The 17,981-nt window shown below is 39.4% G+C and overlaps 1 protein-coding gene across 1 annotated transcript in view; it reads right to left on the reverse strand.

Annotated features, from left to right (window-relative positions):
- ptprt (protein tyrosine phosphatase receptor type T) overlaps positions 1 to 17,981 on the reverse strand; it is a 436,976-nt gene that overhangs the window by 229,762 nt on the left and 189,233 nt on the right. The window contains exons 9-10 of the mRNA XM_042510188.1: positions 14,244 to 14,359; positions 13,502 to 13,682 (exon numbers count right to left, since the gene is read on the reverse strand). Of these exons, the coding sequence (XP_042366122.1) occupies positions 13,502 to 13,682; positions 14,244 to 14,359 (297 nt within the window). The remainder of the gene's footprint in view (positions 1 to 13,501; positions 13,683 to 14,243; positions 14,360 to 17,981) is intronic.

A 17,981-nucleotide genomic window follows, 5' to 3' on the forward strand; every position in this document is an offset into this window, starting at 1 on the left:
GCTAACATTTTAGAAAACGCAAGCTTCATCTTACAGTCCAAAACATTCATAAATATGTGTCCTCTGATTCAAATTAAGCAGCCTGCATGTGAACACAGAGAGCTCAGGGAGGTAAAACACTGAAGAGTTAAAGTAGAGTGTGAAGAAAATGAAAAGAGTTTTTTTCCGCTTAATTCTGTTATTTAGTGGAGCAAAAGTTTCTAATATCTTGGGAACTTCTCATCAGAAATATTAAGTTACTGAAAATCTAATTCTGGTCTTTTTCCCTGTGAGGCAGAATGAAACCCGCTGCTTGCTCCAGAAAATCTTATCATGAAGGACGTTGGCAGCAATTATGTATGACAGGGTATTCCATTATATTTCTTATACTCTGAAAGGCTGAAGTCTCTTTCATATATATATATCAGGCAAGTTTCTGTAAATTAACAACCGTATGAAGCTGATTTGCATCACACAGACTGTTGATTCAGGTTATAAAGCACAGAAATGTGGCTGAGAAACATATTAAATGTGACACTTAATAAAACATTTCTCTTTAACCATGAACATACTTTCAATTAAGATGGTGCTGTGTTCATCAGTCGTTCAATTTAGTGAAAATGTTGTAACTTATTACTTTGTGCTGAGTGTCATTTCCTCATGGATGCGGTGAGAAAATCATCAGAGCTTCCGCTGGGTTCATAATCATCTTTTGGAAAACACGTCGAGCTGAGTTTGACTGTGAGATTTGACTTTCAGGTGTTGCTGTAACACTGAGCAGCTCAGCTGTAATTTGTAGGATTAAACTAGTCTCTTCCTAAACAGGAGACAGACAAGACGTGATGATGTCATGTAGAGACGAATCTTGTAGATGGTGAATAATGCGACAACTGCTGAGACCAAACGACAGCAGCCGCGGTGATTTTCTTGAGCTACGGGCACATTTTCTAACTCGCCGCTGGGAGCCCTACATTCAGATCAAACTCATTTGGATGGAATACCTCGAACGAAAAAGTCTATTAGCTTACAAAGTCAATTACTAATTCAAAGTCAATGGACCAACTGTCTCCCGTCAGGGGAAAACTTTCACCTGATGTCTAGATGCTCTGATTTCCATTTTAGGGAGGCTCAGTGCGGTGAGTATTTGCACAGTGACACCTTTTTTTTCTGTTGTTTTGGATCTTTAATGGACCACTTTGCACTTGGAATGAAACAATGACTTTGAGATTGAAGTGTCAACTTTAAGCTTTAAATTGATGCTGTTCAAAAGACAGATAAGCACTGCAGGAATTGTCCTTTTTGTTGTCCCCCAATTATAGAGGAAAAAATTAATTGGTCAAAAATAACAAGCTTATTAAAAGTTTCATAGTAAACGTTTGACGGTAGCTCTTTTGCGGTTAATGGCTGTGTGATCTACCACCAACAGACATTTAGTGTCCTTCACTTTCACCAAGTTTTCACGAGAATATGTACCCAAATTTAAACACCTGCATAACTGTGTCTCTGTGTAAAAAAAAACCCAAAAATTCATTACAGTCATAAGTCATAAGTGACCTTGTTGGCAGGTGGAGGTGGTCTGTCAACAGTTCAACAGACATGTCTTTAATAAAGGTGACTTATGATCAAGGGATTTTTTTCTTTCTTTCTTTCACAGCAATACCACAAGTGTCCACTGGGAAAAATTGGAGGAACGGCTGGGCGGTGTTGGGGGCCCGGCTGCCATCTACTATGGCAACAGTGACCCTTCACAAAGGGGACACAGTGCACCTGACTGCAACTGAAATCACTGCTGAGAAAAGAAGCTTGGATGCCAGATTTACAGAGAAGTTAAATCTTTGAGAGAACAAAGTTGGTTTTAGGGTGGCAAATATGCAATGTATTTGTATACAGTTTAATTTTTATCAATGGCTTCATACAAAGGTTTTATCAACCAAATACACATTTATTTACAAACTGTGGAGAAGCAGTCGTATGTTATGTACGCTATAGAGTGAAATGTATACAAAAGTACACTTGAAGTAAGATATACACCCAAGATATGCTTATAAATATAAATATATCCCAGACATGTGATGATCATGTCATGCAAGGCACTAGGACATTTTTTCAACACGGAAGGCTATACTGTCACTGAAAATTATTTGGTCTATGTGATAACAAACTCCAGTGGTCCACCTTTAATAAACACTCAAATGTTTGCTGAAAGCACATTTGAGCGGCAAATTGCTGGATTAATTTCCCCTAACTCTGCAGATAACAGTAGAATATACTGCAGAAACTAAATAGAATGACAACATAAAACTTTACCCAAGGGTCAGGTTTCAGATTACAAGAAAGGAAAGTGTTACGGTACAAATATAAAAATAAAAGTACTGCAGTTTGTCTATTTACTGAACAGCATCCTGAGGACATCGCTGAGTGAATCACTGGAGAAGGAAAGGTAAATACAGAGCGCTGTTAGTACTGCACATCTCTCCTCTCTGTCACACAGCGCCGTGCAGACAGGTAAGGACTACAGAATATACTGTAGAAACGATATAGTAAACGATATATAGTGACTATATATAACTGAAACTCAGTACTTTACCCAGTGGTCATGTTCCATCTAACCCCTTGAAACCTTGAGCAAATTCCCTTTTCTAGAGCTGCTTTCAGGAGCCATTCACAAGTAAACCTTTGAACTGTGAGCAAATTGGTGTGATTTCTTTCAAAAACATGGGAAAAAGGCAATGAGCAACTCAATAAGAAATGTTCTACAAATTGAAAGAAATTAGTAAATTTAGAATTTTATTTATTTATTTTTTTAAATCTAGGGAAAAAAGAAGTCAGCTACATAAACACAATTTTTCTAATTACCATAATTACATGTTTAAAATTATTATGATTTTTTTTTTTAGCATTTTTTCCGGGCCATTTCCTTGTTTGATTTATCTAACTTTTTTGGAGTGGGGGTAATTTCAGCTAATTTTCTTAATTAATTTTTTGCTAATTTTGGGGTAATATCCTCTGTCAATGCTCACTGCCTGGTAAAATCTAATGGGTTGGAGTAAAAAAGGAAAATAAGGAAAAATGTAACGCATCCAAAAAGAGCTGCACTTTGTAGATAAGTTAAGTTTACAGCATCCTGAAAAAAATTGCTGAGTGAATCTCTGGCAGGATAACTGGAAGAAGGTAAACAGCAGCCTGTAGGGTTATACAGAGCGCTGTTAGTGCAGCACATCTCTCCTCAGTCACACAGCGAGGTGCGGACAGGTTTACTACTGCACGCAGACACTTGACTCATTATAGTAAAATCTACCTAGTAACAGCAGTGTGCATGTGTTTGTGTGTTTTCAGGAAGGGACAGGCTTTCACACATCTTTATAAAGAGGTGTCTGACACCTTGTCAGGGAGTGATGCTGTCAAACTGTTAAAAACACAGATACACACAAAGTTGCACCGTATTACACACTAAAACAGACACACACACACACCTAGCACTAGACCAGGAACACAGTGGTACTTGTGCACACTGAGGGGTGTGAATTGTTCTAAATGTTAAGGAGACAGACGATGCCAGGAGGGACAACTGACTGCAAAGTGTTAAAATGAATATGTGTGGTTTTGTGTGTTTGCATTACCTGCCTCTCCCTTCCACTCCTTATTTTTGTTTCTTACTTTCCTTCTCTTCATGATCATTCAGCACTTGCAGGAAACTATTTCCAACCTGATCTCATCTCGGACCTTTAACCTGTTTGCTATTGGTAAATGGTAGATGGACTTGCATTAGTATAGCGCCTTTGCGGCCTTCAGACCTTTCAAAGTGCTTTTGTACCACATGCCACATTCATCCTCTCACACAGACATTCATACACTGGTGGCCGAGGCTACCGTACATGGTGCCACCTGCTCCACAGCTCACACGCACTCACATGGTAATTTTGGGCTCACTATCTCGCCCAAGAATATTTTGACATGTGAACTGAAGGAGTTGGGGATCGAGCAAAATTAAAATTACTTGATGGGCAGCTCTACTTCCTAAACCCTGTGAAACTTGGGCAAATTGGCCTAACGTCCTTCAAAAACATGGGAAAAAGGCAATAAGCAAATCAAGAAAAAATGACCCAAAAATTAGCAAGACCTAAGTAAAACTACAAAAAATTAACTGAAAATTAGCACACAAGAACAACAACCAGACAAATGGGAAATTAAAAAAAAAAAAACACAAACAAAAACACAAACAAAAGGGAAAAAAATGCTTAAAATTTTGAGAATTCTGCATTTTGGTAAAACAATATGAACAAATTGTGGCTTTTCAATAAAGTGATAAATAAAGTCATTTCAATAAAATAAATACAGAAATAAATAAATAATAATAATAACAACATAATAAAAGAGTTTCATTTGTGTGATCGAACGCGGTGGGCTGGTCTAGGGCGACTGTTCGTCTCAGTTTTGTTCTGGTGTTGGTGATGGAGAAAGTAAAGTTTTTCCTTCATTCTGCACTCACTGTAAATCATTGTGGATGAGAGTGTCAACTAAACGCCTGCAATGTAACACAGAAACGAGTCCGACAATGGCAGGAAGCTTTTCATGCTGTTTGTCTGATGTGCGTCAGCTGAAAAAAGCTTTTTAAAAAGATCCTGAACATTCAGCCGTTTACAGTCACAAATTGAATTTACAGAAAAAGATGGATGTGCCACAGCATTTCTTTTTACACTTGAGAGTTTGCTGCCATTATCCATCTTTCTTCAAAACGTCAAGAAGCTTTAGGAAGATGTGTGAGGAGTTTCAAAGCCAACCTGCATGGCCTCATCACATGGAGGACAGAGCAGGTGTTTTGGAAAATATATGCATTCAGTGGAAAACTGCACTGCTACCTACATATCACTGTATTATAAAAATCAAAAGGTTACAGTCCCCAGCTTTCTGATTCCACCATGTTTTTATGCAAACGTTACAGTGGTTACAGAAAATGAGCTGTCACTAATGCAATGACAGCAAAGTGCATTCCTATGTTGTGAAAAGAGCGAGATGATGAAGCAGTAAGTTGTTACATTTAGCTCATAAAGCTGCTGGCTAGTTAGCGAGCCAGCTTGCTAATTCCACCGTGCTATCATGCTGCAATGGTTACAGAAAATGATGAAAACAGTAACAGGACTGTCAGCGTGTCAGTGCCCATTTACGGTCAATGGGAAAACACCAAGACTTCAGCCAACAGTCACTCTGATCAATGGTGTAACTTCACTCACTCATTCACTCACAGAATTTCTCGTTTATAGCGCTGGCCTCACATGCTGCAGTCCAGCCGATAAATAATAATAACACTCATATAAAGATGTTTTTTGTTCAATGCTGGGCTTTCTAGTAATATTGAGTAGATATGAATTTTCAAAAAAAAATAAAATCAAATAATCTAGAACTCAGAAGAAGCTTCTCAGTTGCATAATGTTTGATAAGAAATCATTTGCCAGAAAATATTTTTTTGTGAGTCAGATAATAGTGTGTTTATATACAAATGTTTAACACACTGCATTTTCTGGTTAGGCATAAGAGGCACGTGGTAATGTGTGGAAAAGAAAACATCACATTCAAATGGGAATCGAACACCGTATGGACTCCCACATGAGAATCAGTTGTTTGTGAGGCCAATCCACTTCCCCTCACGCCCGCCCTGTGGGCACCCTCGTGCTCCCCTTATATTACGTCATCCCTGGCAGTGTTACAAACTGACACCATCCTTCTGCGTTTCATGTACACGGATCTGGTCGCATTCTCAAGTGACGCCGCCCGTGTGCGTATCATGTGGACGCATTCGATGCCATCCGGCCATCTGTCAACATATAATAACAATGCCGCTGGTTCTGTCTGGCCACGTTCTCGGCCGATGCCATTCAGCACCGCTCCATGTTAACGCAAAAGGTGGCTTTTGGCGAAACACACACACACACACACACACACACACATGCACGCATGCACGCACACACACACACACACACACACACACACACACACACACACACACACAGACAGACGCACGGTGTCAGAGAGGTCTGACAGAAGAATATTTTGATTGGTAATTCCAAGGTGTTGATTAAGGCCCCTGCCTGTGGAGCATAACAAATTACCTGAACAAAGAAATGCAATTAGATGCTGCCATTTTTATTCAAAACCTTATCACTCACTTTTATGTCTGTGTGTGTGTGTGTGTGTGTGTGTGTGTGTGTGTGTTAATGTGCGTGTGTTTTATGATGCACGGTGTCTACCTGGATATCGGGGTGGCGCCTTTGTGTGGGGGCTGTGTGTACAAATGCATGCGAAAGCCTTTTATGACTCACGGTGTCCACCCCGACATCTGCATGCTGCTTTCCAGCATGTACGTGACAGTGTGCATCATGACTCACACGTCGTACCTGTGTATCTGCTGAGAGTGTGTGTCTCTGTTTGTGTGTGTGTGTGTGTGTGTTCTTTTGCACCTCAGGGGCTGAGAACGAAGCAAACAGGCTTCATTGAAAAGATAACGGCAGCTGTAACACATTAATCATAACTTAATTAACTTCCGCCGTGCTGCACAATGAATGGCCTGCTTTATTAAGCCAGCGCTCGCTCTCTCTCACCTATATGTGTCTATGTCGCTCTCTCTGTTAACCCCTGTCCCTTTTTTTTGCAATTCTTCGTTAAATTCAAATTGTCTTTGCTGGCATGAAATGAATCTCTGTGTTTCCTTTCTGGCTTTCATTTCTTTGGCTCGCTCTATCGGCCTCTATCCATGTTTTTATCATAATAAGCAACAGACCTGGTTGTTTATATGGAAATTTTGACTTTTCTTCTTTGTTAGTGTTTACAGATTTGTAGCAGCTACTCGTGAACAAACACAAATTTAAAGGCAATGCTTTTTTAGTCATGTTGGGGATTTTCACTACATGTAATCAAGATAGAAGTGAATATCTTGCAGCAGCTTGGTGGTGGCAGTTTGCACTGCATATCAGGGAGTGCTTCTGTGTGAAAATCCCAAATTTACTGGTTTAAAAGCACACTTAATAAAAAGGTGCAGCACTAACACTTGTTAAAACCTCATTCCAGTCTGATTGTAGTGATGTAGTGAACATTCTGCTTTAATTGTGCGCTGCTGTTTGTGACAGACATCTGTCATTATTTATTTTATAAACACAAATAACACTCTTTGCATTTAACTTCTTTGGCAGCTCCGATGTATATGGGGCTTGCCTTTCCGTTATCGTTTGCATAACACGCCTAAGTTGCCTTTGACTGGAAATAATGACGGTTAGTGCAGTCTGCAATAGCAATAAACCTGCTTATGTTTTGAACATCGCCATGCTACTTGGTCGCATAACATCACTCAATGGAAACGCAGTCATCTCGCAATTGTGGTTTATAGACTAGGAAAATATCGCTTAGGTTTTGCACAAATCTGCTATGGGAGCCTGCTTACTTTAACTTCATGAACTGCAGCAGAAACAAAAAATCCAATTTGAAACAACAAAAAAAAGAATCATTGTGCCATTGCTTTAAAAAGCCCCATCATTTACATTCATTTAGTGCCATCAGTCATTTTTAAGAATGACATTGTTTTCTTTTTAAATGATGGCTCCTCATTGTAGAATGAAACACCTCATTACGTCTCATGTTCACGTGCAAAAGCATGGAATAATCCACTGTTTATCAATATGTTCAGAGGGCCAGTCTTCATGTTCAAAATCTCATCACTGTAGAGATTTATCCCACACATCTTGATGAAAAGCAAGCAGACATGATTTACAAGCAGTACTGCTGGACTGGATTAATATTAAATTACACTCTGTGATGTAAGGATTACACGGCAGATCTGTAATAGCTGTTATGATTTGAGACCAGATTATATTTTTCTTATTTTTAAAGGTATCTGGGGTTGTTTGCTCTCAACAGCATGTGCAGGTGTTTTGTATGAGAAGGGGTCTTTTATTCCAAAAAGCAGATGCTTTATGGGAGTAAAACACCTTGTACCATATTTAACATGTTAAAAATCTTTCTTTCAACATTCAAATATCACACAGTGTTATCGCCATAGACAGCATTTTCAACAAAGTGCTTGTAAAAGTACAAAATGTGCAATCTTTCAAATGTTAGGATGAAAAACTTTTTTGAAGTTGAACCAGATTTGATGAGTAGTAAATCACAGAGCAGCGCTGACAAGGCCCGGTTAATGATGCCAAATCATGTTCTTTTATTCTTGTTTTTACTTGATCCTTTTATTTGTTGAGAGCATTTTATGATTCTTGATACACCAAATGACTGGTTAAAATAATTAAAAGCATATAAATAATAAGTGCTCTTCGACAGCTTAATCCACTTTGATGAATTGCCTTTTTGAAAAGTGACAGCTGCTGAGCAACAAACAGAAAAATAAAAATAACAAAAGCCGCCGTATCTGATTGTTGTTTCTCTTCTTCTGTGATCTTAGAAAACACACATCGCTCTGAAGATAAAAGGATTATTAAATCTCAATGACTGTGATTGTCCTTTGAGTGCGGAGGCTGTTTTTCTCTTTAATAGGAATGAGAGTATTTATGAGCATATAAACATGTCACAAACATAGGGATCTGAAATGAGTATTTTAATATTTAGGTTCTGCTGTTTGACTTTGAAACGTGCTCAGCCGCTGAAAGGATATTTAACCTCGTAGATAAAAACAACATGAATGGGGCCATTATCATCAGAAGCGGCAGCAACAATATACAACTTATTTCTATTTCTATTTTAGGACAACAGTAACTCTTCTTTTGTTTACTTTATTGTAAGTAAGACAGGTTTACAATAGTTTCATTAGGGTGTTTCATGACATCATTATTTCTCTATGACATTCAAAGCAAACAATAACAGCTGATGTGTAAGCTAACATGCTGATAGAATAAACTCAGTCAGATGACTAATTTACCATTCAGAGGATGTATAGAAATGTAAGAAAATCACATAATGGCATGCAAGCCATAAAATTCAAAAGCATAATATTGAATGTTATTCATGTCGTGGATCTGTGCTAGTGGATCTGTGTCCTTGCTATTTAACGTTCTATGTTTTAATGAGTGGGTCTATGTGGAGTTGTGTGAGGTACTTATCTACAGACAGTATATTACAAACGGTACATGTTATTCAGCATGCCCCGAGTTTGGAGAAGCAGGCTGGAGTCTGAATGTAAGTTGAACAGGGATCTGGAGGAGTCGTCACCTATTTCTGCTTTGAGGAGGACTTCTACATATTACAGTCCAGGTATCCTTCTGCATCTGCTGCTGACGTTCTGAGATGGTGCTACCGTGATGTCAACAAATGCACATGGTGGGATTACACTGCACGTGGTTTTTGGCCTCGGGATCTTACGCCGAAAGCACTGCAAAAACGGTGGTATGTGACAACTTTGGGAGGAGAACGGGCTGCATCTTTAATCCCTTCTCATGGCTGACATTTCAACTCTTTATATCAGGAAAGGCAAACTTAACAAATAATATTATGAGGACTTTGGTTTGCAAGCACGTCATTTCTGTGAGCCTTCATACTCCCATTCACAAGAGGGAGATGCTCAGTATAACTGCAATCAGCAGCTCAGATCTAGAGGAGTTAAACACTCTCCTAAAGGGCATTTTGAGGATATTGTGTTGATACGACGATTGAAAAAAAGGAATGCAGGAATGCAGGCTGCCCTTACAACCGTTTGTTGATCAAAAAGAGTTGTACAATGTAATTCTCAGAGGAAACAAAAGGTTGGCAGAGTGTGTGTGCTGGAGAGGTGAGACAGCTACACAGACCTCCTCTAGCACCTATTTGATGAATAAGAGGTCTGGCTGTAAAGCAGCTGTATTGAGCTGACCTGACAGCTACCTGACAAATAGGTGTTTCATGGTTAGGTTAATAGGCTGGTGTGTACAATGAGTGGACATGACATTTGTCTCTGAGGCAAGTCTCTCTGTGCGTTCCTCTGTGTGTGTGTGTGTGTGTGTGTGTGTGTGTGTGTGTGTAGCATAAAATTGTCTTTAGTCATTATGAACGGATGGTTAACTGGAGGAAAATGGGGAAGAAAAACAAACATGGATGCGTAAATACACACTAATAACTTTATAAATAGGTGTTAAATCTGTAATAAAATATCATTATTTATAAGTTGCGAATATTTTGTATTAATAATCTGAACCTGCAAAGTTACTACAGCTATTTAACAAATTTTGATACATAATGATTTTTTCATAAAGACGACAGTACTGTGAGAAACTTAAATTCAGTCAAAATGTGTGTTTTTGGCTGCTGTAGTTGTCTCTCCCCTTAAGCTGTGGTCGGGACTGGAGCCTCCACTCCTTTCATGAACAAGCCCTGTGGGCGCACCGAGCAAACTTACAAAAATGTCAAAAGGGACAAATGGCATGGAGGTCTCTTGCTCGGTCAGAAATGAGACAGACAGAAGCCGAAATGACACACATATAAATTGAATTCATGACGCTGTACGTGGTTATGTTTAGACAACAAGTACGTGGCAACCAATGCAGGAACGCCAACTAATACGCATACCGCCAAAAATGGTCAGGATTTGGCAACAGGGGCACATTTTAAAGTGGAGAAAAAAAGACATTACATTCAGACGGGAAGTCAACACCAACCTCCCGGATAAAAATCCAGAGTTTGTTGGACCGTTCCACCGCTCCTCCCGCCCCGCCTTAATTTTCCTTATATTATGTGTCATTATTGGCTGCGTTTCAACCTGACGCCAGCATATCATGCGGGCGTGACAGGTTCTGTCCTGCCTCTGGTTTTATTTGCAGGTGCTAACCCCCCACATACCGTGCTGCAGGAGCAGGTGCCAAGCGGAAGCCCGGCAGTGTATAATAATAACACCAATTCTCAACGCCGTCCAGGGGTGTTCATGTGGATGTGAAAGGTGACTAAATCTTACTATGGAAGCACTGCAAAAGTGGCGGTATTATGACTTTGGAATGAGAACGTGCTGATTTTTATTCAGCTATCAGCAGAGAAAGATCAACTGTACGGAACATAATTAGTGTATGCTAATGGAGATAAAAATAAAATATTTGCCAAAGAAATGTAGTGAAATTGACGTATAAAGTATCATAAAATGGAAATACTCAAGTAAAATACAAGTACCTCAGAAGTGTACTTGACTAAATGCATTTAGTTACCTAAGTGCATCTCTCCTCAATATTCAGACAAAACTGAAAGCACAAGCATCACAGGGTGTTTAGTTCAGCCTTTAAATGTAATAGACAACTATTACAACCCTAGTTTTATGTCGGTAAATATGTGAGCTCTCCCATTTTGTGTCTTTATTTGTGACTGCAGGTTCACATTGTTCCCATACTAAGAAAAACTCTGAATGAATTCTCCATTAACTCCTCTCCACCCACGAGACGCTTTACATCTTTGAGAGTAAAACTTCTCGTCTTATTTTTGAAACTTTCAGACATTTATTTTCCGTTGCTGAGCTTTTTAAACACTCTGGGAGATAATTAGCATTGTAGTGGCGTGCAGCAGAACAAAAGCAATCAGTATCCAAAGTAAACATGGAAAATCTTTAACTCCTCGGTACTGCAGAAAGAACGGTTCGCTACAAATAATGAATGTGCCAAATTAACAATGCTGGATGCCTCGCAGTGAGACAGTCAAAGCGTTTGTAACTTAAGATGCGTGTGAGTTTCTGTGTGCATGTTGGCATGTTGAGTGCAGCTTCCAGTAGGTAAAACAATTAAGAGGGACATGATTAAAACCTAAGAAGCTCTCATCCAGAGATTATTGTTATAAACTAGAGAAGATGAATCCTCTGTGTGTGAGAGAAAAGTAATTTTATATCTTAATTGCAAATCCCTCATTTTGCCCCTTCACATAGGTTAAAGTACATTTTCATTTCATCAGCAGCATTGAAAACTAAGAGGAAAACCATATGTGTGTTTGTGTGTGTGTGTGTGTGTGTGTGTGTGTGTAGCTGTTTCATTTGCAGGAGCCTCAGCTCTATAAAGCTATTACCGTACAAACAGCAATTAGCCTCCGTGTGAACAATTGCTGTTCTGTTCCCTAATTACTGAATTACAACCAGGAGATTAACGATGGTTAAATAAAAAACAATTAAGAACAAAACAATTAAGGCCTTTTTTTTTCTCCTTCCCCCTCAGAGCGATTGCTTCCCCCCAGTCATGTTAACTCTTTTTAAAGGGGTTCAGACAACGTGTGTGTGTTCAGCTAGTAAGGGGAGGATTTTCGGGCTGAGATGTGATGTTCCCCAGAAGCTAAATTCAGACGATATTAGTTATGAGATCAGGAGAAGAACAGCGAGCCCCGAGGAGGGTGGGAAAGAGATGAGAGAATTGGGATCATTAGAACGATGCTTTTTATCCCCCTTATCAGGCCTTGCTCTAATGGATTCGAGCTATTCCAGTTTATCGCAGGCATGTTGTTGTGAGAAATGTGAAGCATCAATGAATTATTAGTAGTAGTGGCTGGGGCAAACACTCTGTTCTGAATTAGTAGAACATGGAGCCCTCTGGAAAGGAAACAGGAGTTTAAAATGTTGTTTTGAAATCATTTTAACTCCTAGGGTGCATTCATATTTGAGGCATTAATAAAGTATGCCGGTACGTCCTGTGTAGCTTCTCCTGCTGAGGGGCACAGTGATAAGACATGGCTGTTGATTAGCTCAGTTTTGGATGTTGCTAAGATCAAACCTATGAGATTGTAGATTTAATGTGTCTCTAACAGCAAAATCACCAGAATAAATCTTGGCACTGTACGTTTCTGCAAGCCGTGGATACATTACATTTGTACGTTATTATGTAGGGAATGTGTTGAAACTTTGTGTTTCAACAATGCAGCGGTTAACGGATGAAGTGCAAATACCATATGGTTATTGTTGAAAAATGATATTGTTTTAGCTTAAAATATCACGATTTGGTGGCACAAAATCTGCCAACAACTGCTCCTTGTTCCACAAAGAAACTGATGTACATTTCTGCAAAGCATGGATAACCGGAAGCTGGAAAAAAATGTTTTAAATGTGATTGTGTTTACATGTCACATGGTCTCAATATTAATAAAGTAACATGAATAATTTTAGGATAATTCAAAAATGTAATAAAACCCAACTGTAATTGCTGTTTCTGTTCTTTGTTTCCCAAAATATTTAATGAGGTATTATTGCTTAAATGTTTCTGCATTGCTGTCCCCAAAACCCAGTGTCAATCACACTGTGTAGGCTGAACTGTGACAGCCTTTATCTTGTATTTTCTGTTGGACAGGTCTGAATTTCTGTAGGTCAGTTCTCTTTCGTCTTTCCTCAAAACAAATTGCTGTTGCTGCTGTCAGAAATATAAAATTAATCATTTCCTGTGAGCCAGAGGGTCTCTGTCAGGAGAGGTCGACCAGACACCGCGTGGCCGGATTAGCTAAAGCTGTCATGAACTGGCTGGTTATAGGTTGGATCAATATTGTACACAGTTTGCTGTGAAACAATTTGAATACATTTTTAGAAATGGCGTTTTTTTTTTTCACTTACCGTCCTCCTCTGTTTGTTTGACAATCTCCTCGCTCTCTTTGCTGCCCTCGGGGTTAGCCAGGACGAGTCGCAGTCGGACCGTGACAAAGGGCCTCAGGCCCCTCAGGGTGTAATGTGACGAGGTCTGGATCAACTCTTCGGCTGCAAACTCCTGCTGGTTGAACACATACTGGTACTGCACCTGGAAAAACAGAAGGTGAGATGTGACATTTATTCGACTGTCATTTGGTTTAAAAACAATGATTACTAATGCAAATCTGTCCTTATGTGATGCACTTAACCGTGATATGCTTTGACAGAACTGCCTGGTAGAAAACACCATGACTTCACTGTGCAGTCTAAACTGTAAATGTGAAGTTTACAAATCACACATAAATCACACAGAGGGTTGGTGTTATGGGTTGGTTGCATATCCATCAGTTCAGCAAAACACCTTTGAATAAAGCAACTTTCGTGAATTAGAATTTATAGTTTGGATGATGTGCACATTCACCTTTAGTTACAGCATGTAACTTTTTCCTCACGTTTTTGAAAGAAATCAAACCAGAGTTCAAAGGTTTTAATACTTATGAAAGGTGATGCCCACATAGGCTTCAAAAAGTTGAATGTCAATGAACTTTTTTTAGATTAATGTCAATGCAAAAATTTAACTTGACCTCATTCATTTAACAGGTAAAATGTGCCTCTCTCTTCCTCAGTGGAGAATAATTAAAATGCACAAATTGTGGCCAGCTGTGCGTACCGTCAGATTGTAGCTGTGGCAGCGTGTCACAGCATACCCAAACGTCTCCCACTGTATCGTCAGCTGGCGGGCTCTGACATCCACCACATTGACGTTTTGGGGACCGTGGACTGGATCTGAAGAAGAGATGGGAAGAAACAAAAGTTAACTTTCTGGCAGGAAATACAGCAGGTTAATACAAAGAGAGACAATGGAGCCACTGGGATTCAATTCCATCTTATGTGGAGATAATCTTTGTCAAGAAACCAACTTAGCATCAGTTAAAGATCAATTAAGTTAAATTCAAGGTTTGAACTTGTGAAGTTTAAGTCACAGGACAATCTTTCTACCCTCTTTCCAATATGACACAGTTGTCCTAGGAATACACTTTCAAATGTATCCTTCACACATCTGATCACCACGAAGACAGTTTTGGATGCTGGTATTGTGCCATCTGCATCCAAGATGTTAAAACCGAACTAAAGCTTGGGTTTAAATCGCACACAACAATCCTACTGTAAAAGCCATTCTTCACCATTTATCCAGCATCTCTTATGCTGAATAAGACTGAAGACTGAAGACTGAAGGAGTGTGTAATACAAAAAAACAACACAAACAAAAACAAGAGCTTTTTGTGATTAGATTATAGTACAACATGTTTGTATAAGTATGTTCTGAGTTGATCCATCATGGCATGTTCCTTTCAAAATGACAGGAATCTCAAAAGACTACTACACTCATAAAATGACCATTTGTCCATCAATTGCTCACCGCATGTTACACTGACTTTGTGAAGAAAATGTTATTTTCACATGCCTCCACAGTTAACAGAGAATCCAAAAAAAAAGGCGAGCATTTCTCATGAAGTGAAGCAATATTAGCTGAAAACATCTGTTAACAAACTCACATAATTGATGCAGTATAATCCATTTGTTTGGTCGTATGCTCAGTACTTCCCAAACACATGCATTTTGCTAGAACGGTACAATTTAAAACTTGTCAGTACAAACACTCATTCACGGCCAAGAAACATGTCTGGGCACACAGGTGGGTTTGAACTCTCATCTGCACAAGCGTACTGCAGCACACTCAGGGCACACCAGCCAGTAGGCAGAAGTGTTCAAGTCATCACACTTTAGCAAAAGTGAATGTGTTTGGGAAGCTCACACGACTGGATCAATGAGACTTGGATTATGCTGCACTGGTCTTGTGAGTTTGTCAGCACATGTTTTGATATAGTTTTTCTGACACCAATTCATGAAGAATGCCTGCCTTTTTTGTATTCTCCTTTCACCATTAAGGCATGTGAGAAAAACATAGGTTTACTTATGAATTCAATGCATGGAGGTTAGTGATTGCAAATGGAGATTTTGCGGGCAAAGTGCTCCTTTAACTCTTTATTTGAACAGAATCGTTCCTCAAGCTGTTTTAGTCACAATTTTTGCAAACCAACAATCATTTGGACGTCACTTCCCTCCCTTATAATCTAACACACTGTGTCAGGATTACCAGCCACATCCGCCAGTTGAAGAAAAATAAATCAATTTCAGTCAGTCACATTTTACACGAGCAGAATTTTGATATTCAACAGAATCTGGTGGTGTATTTACTGAAACTCAGTGTCAGTACTTTGGTTCAGGGCCGCTCTGGTGGGACATGAAGGCTGTAAACAGGTTCACAGGTTCCAACCTGTGATCTATTAATTACTGGAAAGTCTGTGTGACCACTGGGCCACGCTCCGTCCTTACAGGAAAGCCAGGATTCACAAGCCAGAGATTACCACAGAAGTCCCTGTATTGATCTGCAGACATTTGGAGCGGTTATTACTGCCTTTCCCATATGTCACTCACACTCACATACACACACAAAAACCAAAAATGCATGCACTTACACACAAACAAACAGCAACTCAAACACACCCACTTACACCCACACATGGCCAAAACACACACACACACACACACAACATTGTTCCAGCCATATGCTGGGCTCTCATCCCCAGGTTTGTGTACCACGATTCACTGCACACTAACAAGCTTGTTCAAACCAATCTTTCTGTCTGCCTAATTAGTTTCTATCAGCTACTGATGGCAACCAAAACAGGTCACTGCATAATTAGAGAAGCTTTATTAGCTGTACTTCTCAGATAGAAGTGAAAACTTTCCTCGCGATGTGTGTGATCTTCAAACCATGGACAGAGAACAGACACTTACACGGGAGAAACGAGGTTTGGCACTGAAGATAAAAACGTTTCCATTATATCTGATGATTGTTGGAAGAAGAACTAAGCTAATGAATTTTTTGACATTTGAGAGGATTCAGTTGTTGTCAAGAGCTCAACGCAGATCTCCAGGCAGGATTTTACCCTAGAAGTTTAAAATGAAATGCAAAGTTTAAAGTCATTAAACCTTTACAGTCAAAATCTGGAGATAAATAACCTATTTTGGTTGTTTTACATCTTGTTAAAGACCCAGCATGTGGGGAATGCAAAAATTCACTCCAAGGGTTTTGGGGGGGGGGGGGGCGTTTGGCAAACTTCATGTTATCTTTTTTTATTTTTATTATCATTCTGTGGCCCATATCTAAAATGGACGTTTTTTGCAGGGCTGGTGAAACTCATTTTTAGTTATTTTTATCCCTCAGCAACAGTTTGAGTCGCGGCATGATCAATGACCATCATCATCATGGGTCATTTGATCATCATCAAATGACCCAGTCGGACCTGATCAGATTGAAGAATAAGAGTAGAGTCAGAGTGCAGAGCGAGTGAATGCAAACTTTGAGACACTGCACAATAAACGATGAAGTTTCATTTTCAATGCAGCTAAAATGATGCTGCTAAGGTTAAGGTAATTCTCTTGTACTTTTTACTAATTGTCTTAATTTCTTGTTAATTTTCTTTTGGTGCTTGTTGTATTTTTCTCATGTTTTGTAAAGAAATCAAGCCAACTTGTTTTGTTATGAACAGAAAATCAAACTTTCCACTAAAGTTAAAGTTACCTTTTTTTCTGTTAATAAGCGAGATAGTTCTTGAAAAGACAGAAAACTGGATTTGACCAGGAAAATTGCAATCTGCTTAAAAGGAAACTTAAATCTTGCTTTTACCCCCAAAAGATTGTGTATGAAGACAGTTGCACATTATAAGATTGGTCAAACAAGCTACTTACTGTGAATGTAAGATCAGCCCAATGAGACAAGATTAGACGACAGCTGATGGATAAGCCATCTTAGAGGCCATCCGAGACAAGCGTTTTGTGCATTTGTGTTCTTGTGTATGTGCTTGGCCGATGTATGCATTTGTGAGTTTGGGGGCAGACTTTAGGCTCCCTGGGGTGCTTTATGGTTTAAAGAGTCTGTGTTTCTGCTTAAAAGACAAAAGCCAATAAAGTAATCCACCATTCTTGGATAAGACTGTGGCAGACTGACATTTGGCAGTCAGGAAAGCTGCAGGGGGGAGGTGATATAACCAACATATGACCCAATCCTCAGGTCAGCGCAGCAGGCAATATGCTTTCACACAGCCCACATACTGTCCCCAGAAAATAGCACATTACTACATCTGAGGCTGATGCAGATGGGCTGACGGTCTGCGCTTGCTCTATTTCCATTTTATTGAAGAATGTGGTGCATTTCTTCAATGTATGAGTAACTGTTAAGATATCTATTAGGTGGCAGAATTACTTGTCTGCCTGTTTGTCTGGCAGGCAGCAGGACATTTCACAAACTTTGTGATGGATTTTCTTTAAATGTGGTTGGCAG

The sequence above is a fragment of the Plectropomus leopardus genome, chromosome 2, assembly GCF_008729295.1.
Source record: "Plectropomus leopardus isolate mb chromosome 2, YSFRI_Pleo_2.0, whole genome shotgun sequence".
Classification (NCBI taxonomy): Eukaryota; Metazoa; Chordata; class Actinopteri; order Perciformes; family Serranidae; genus Plectropomus; species Plectropomus leopardus.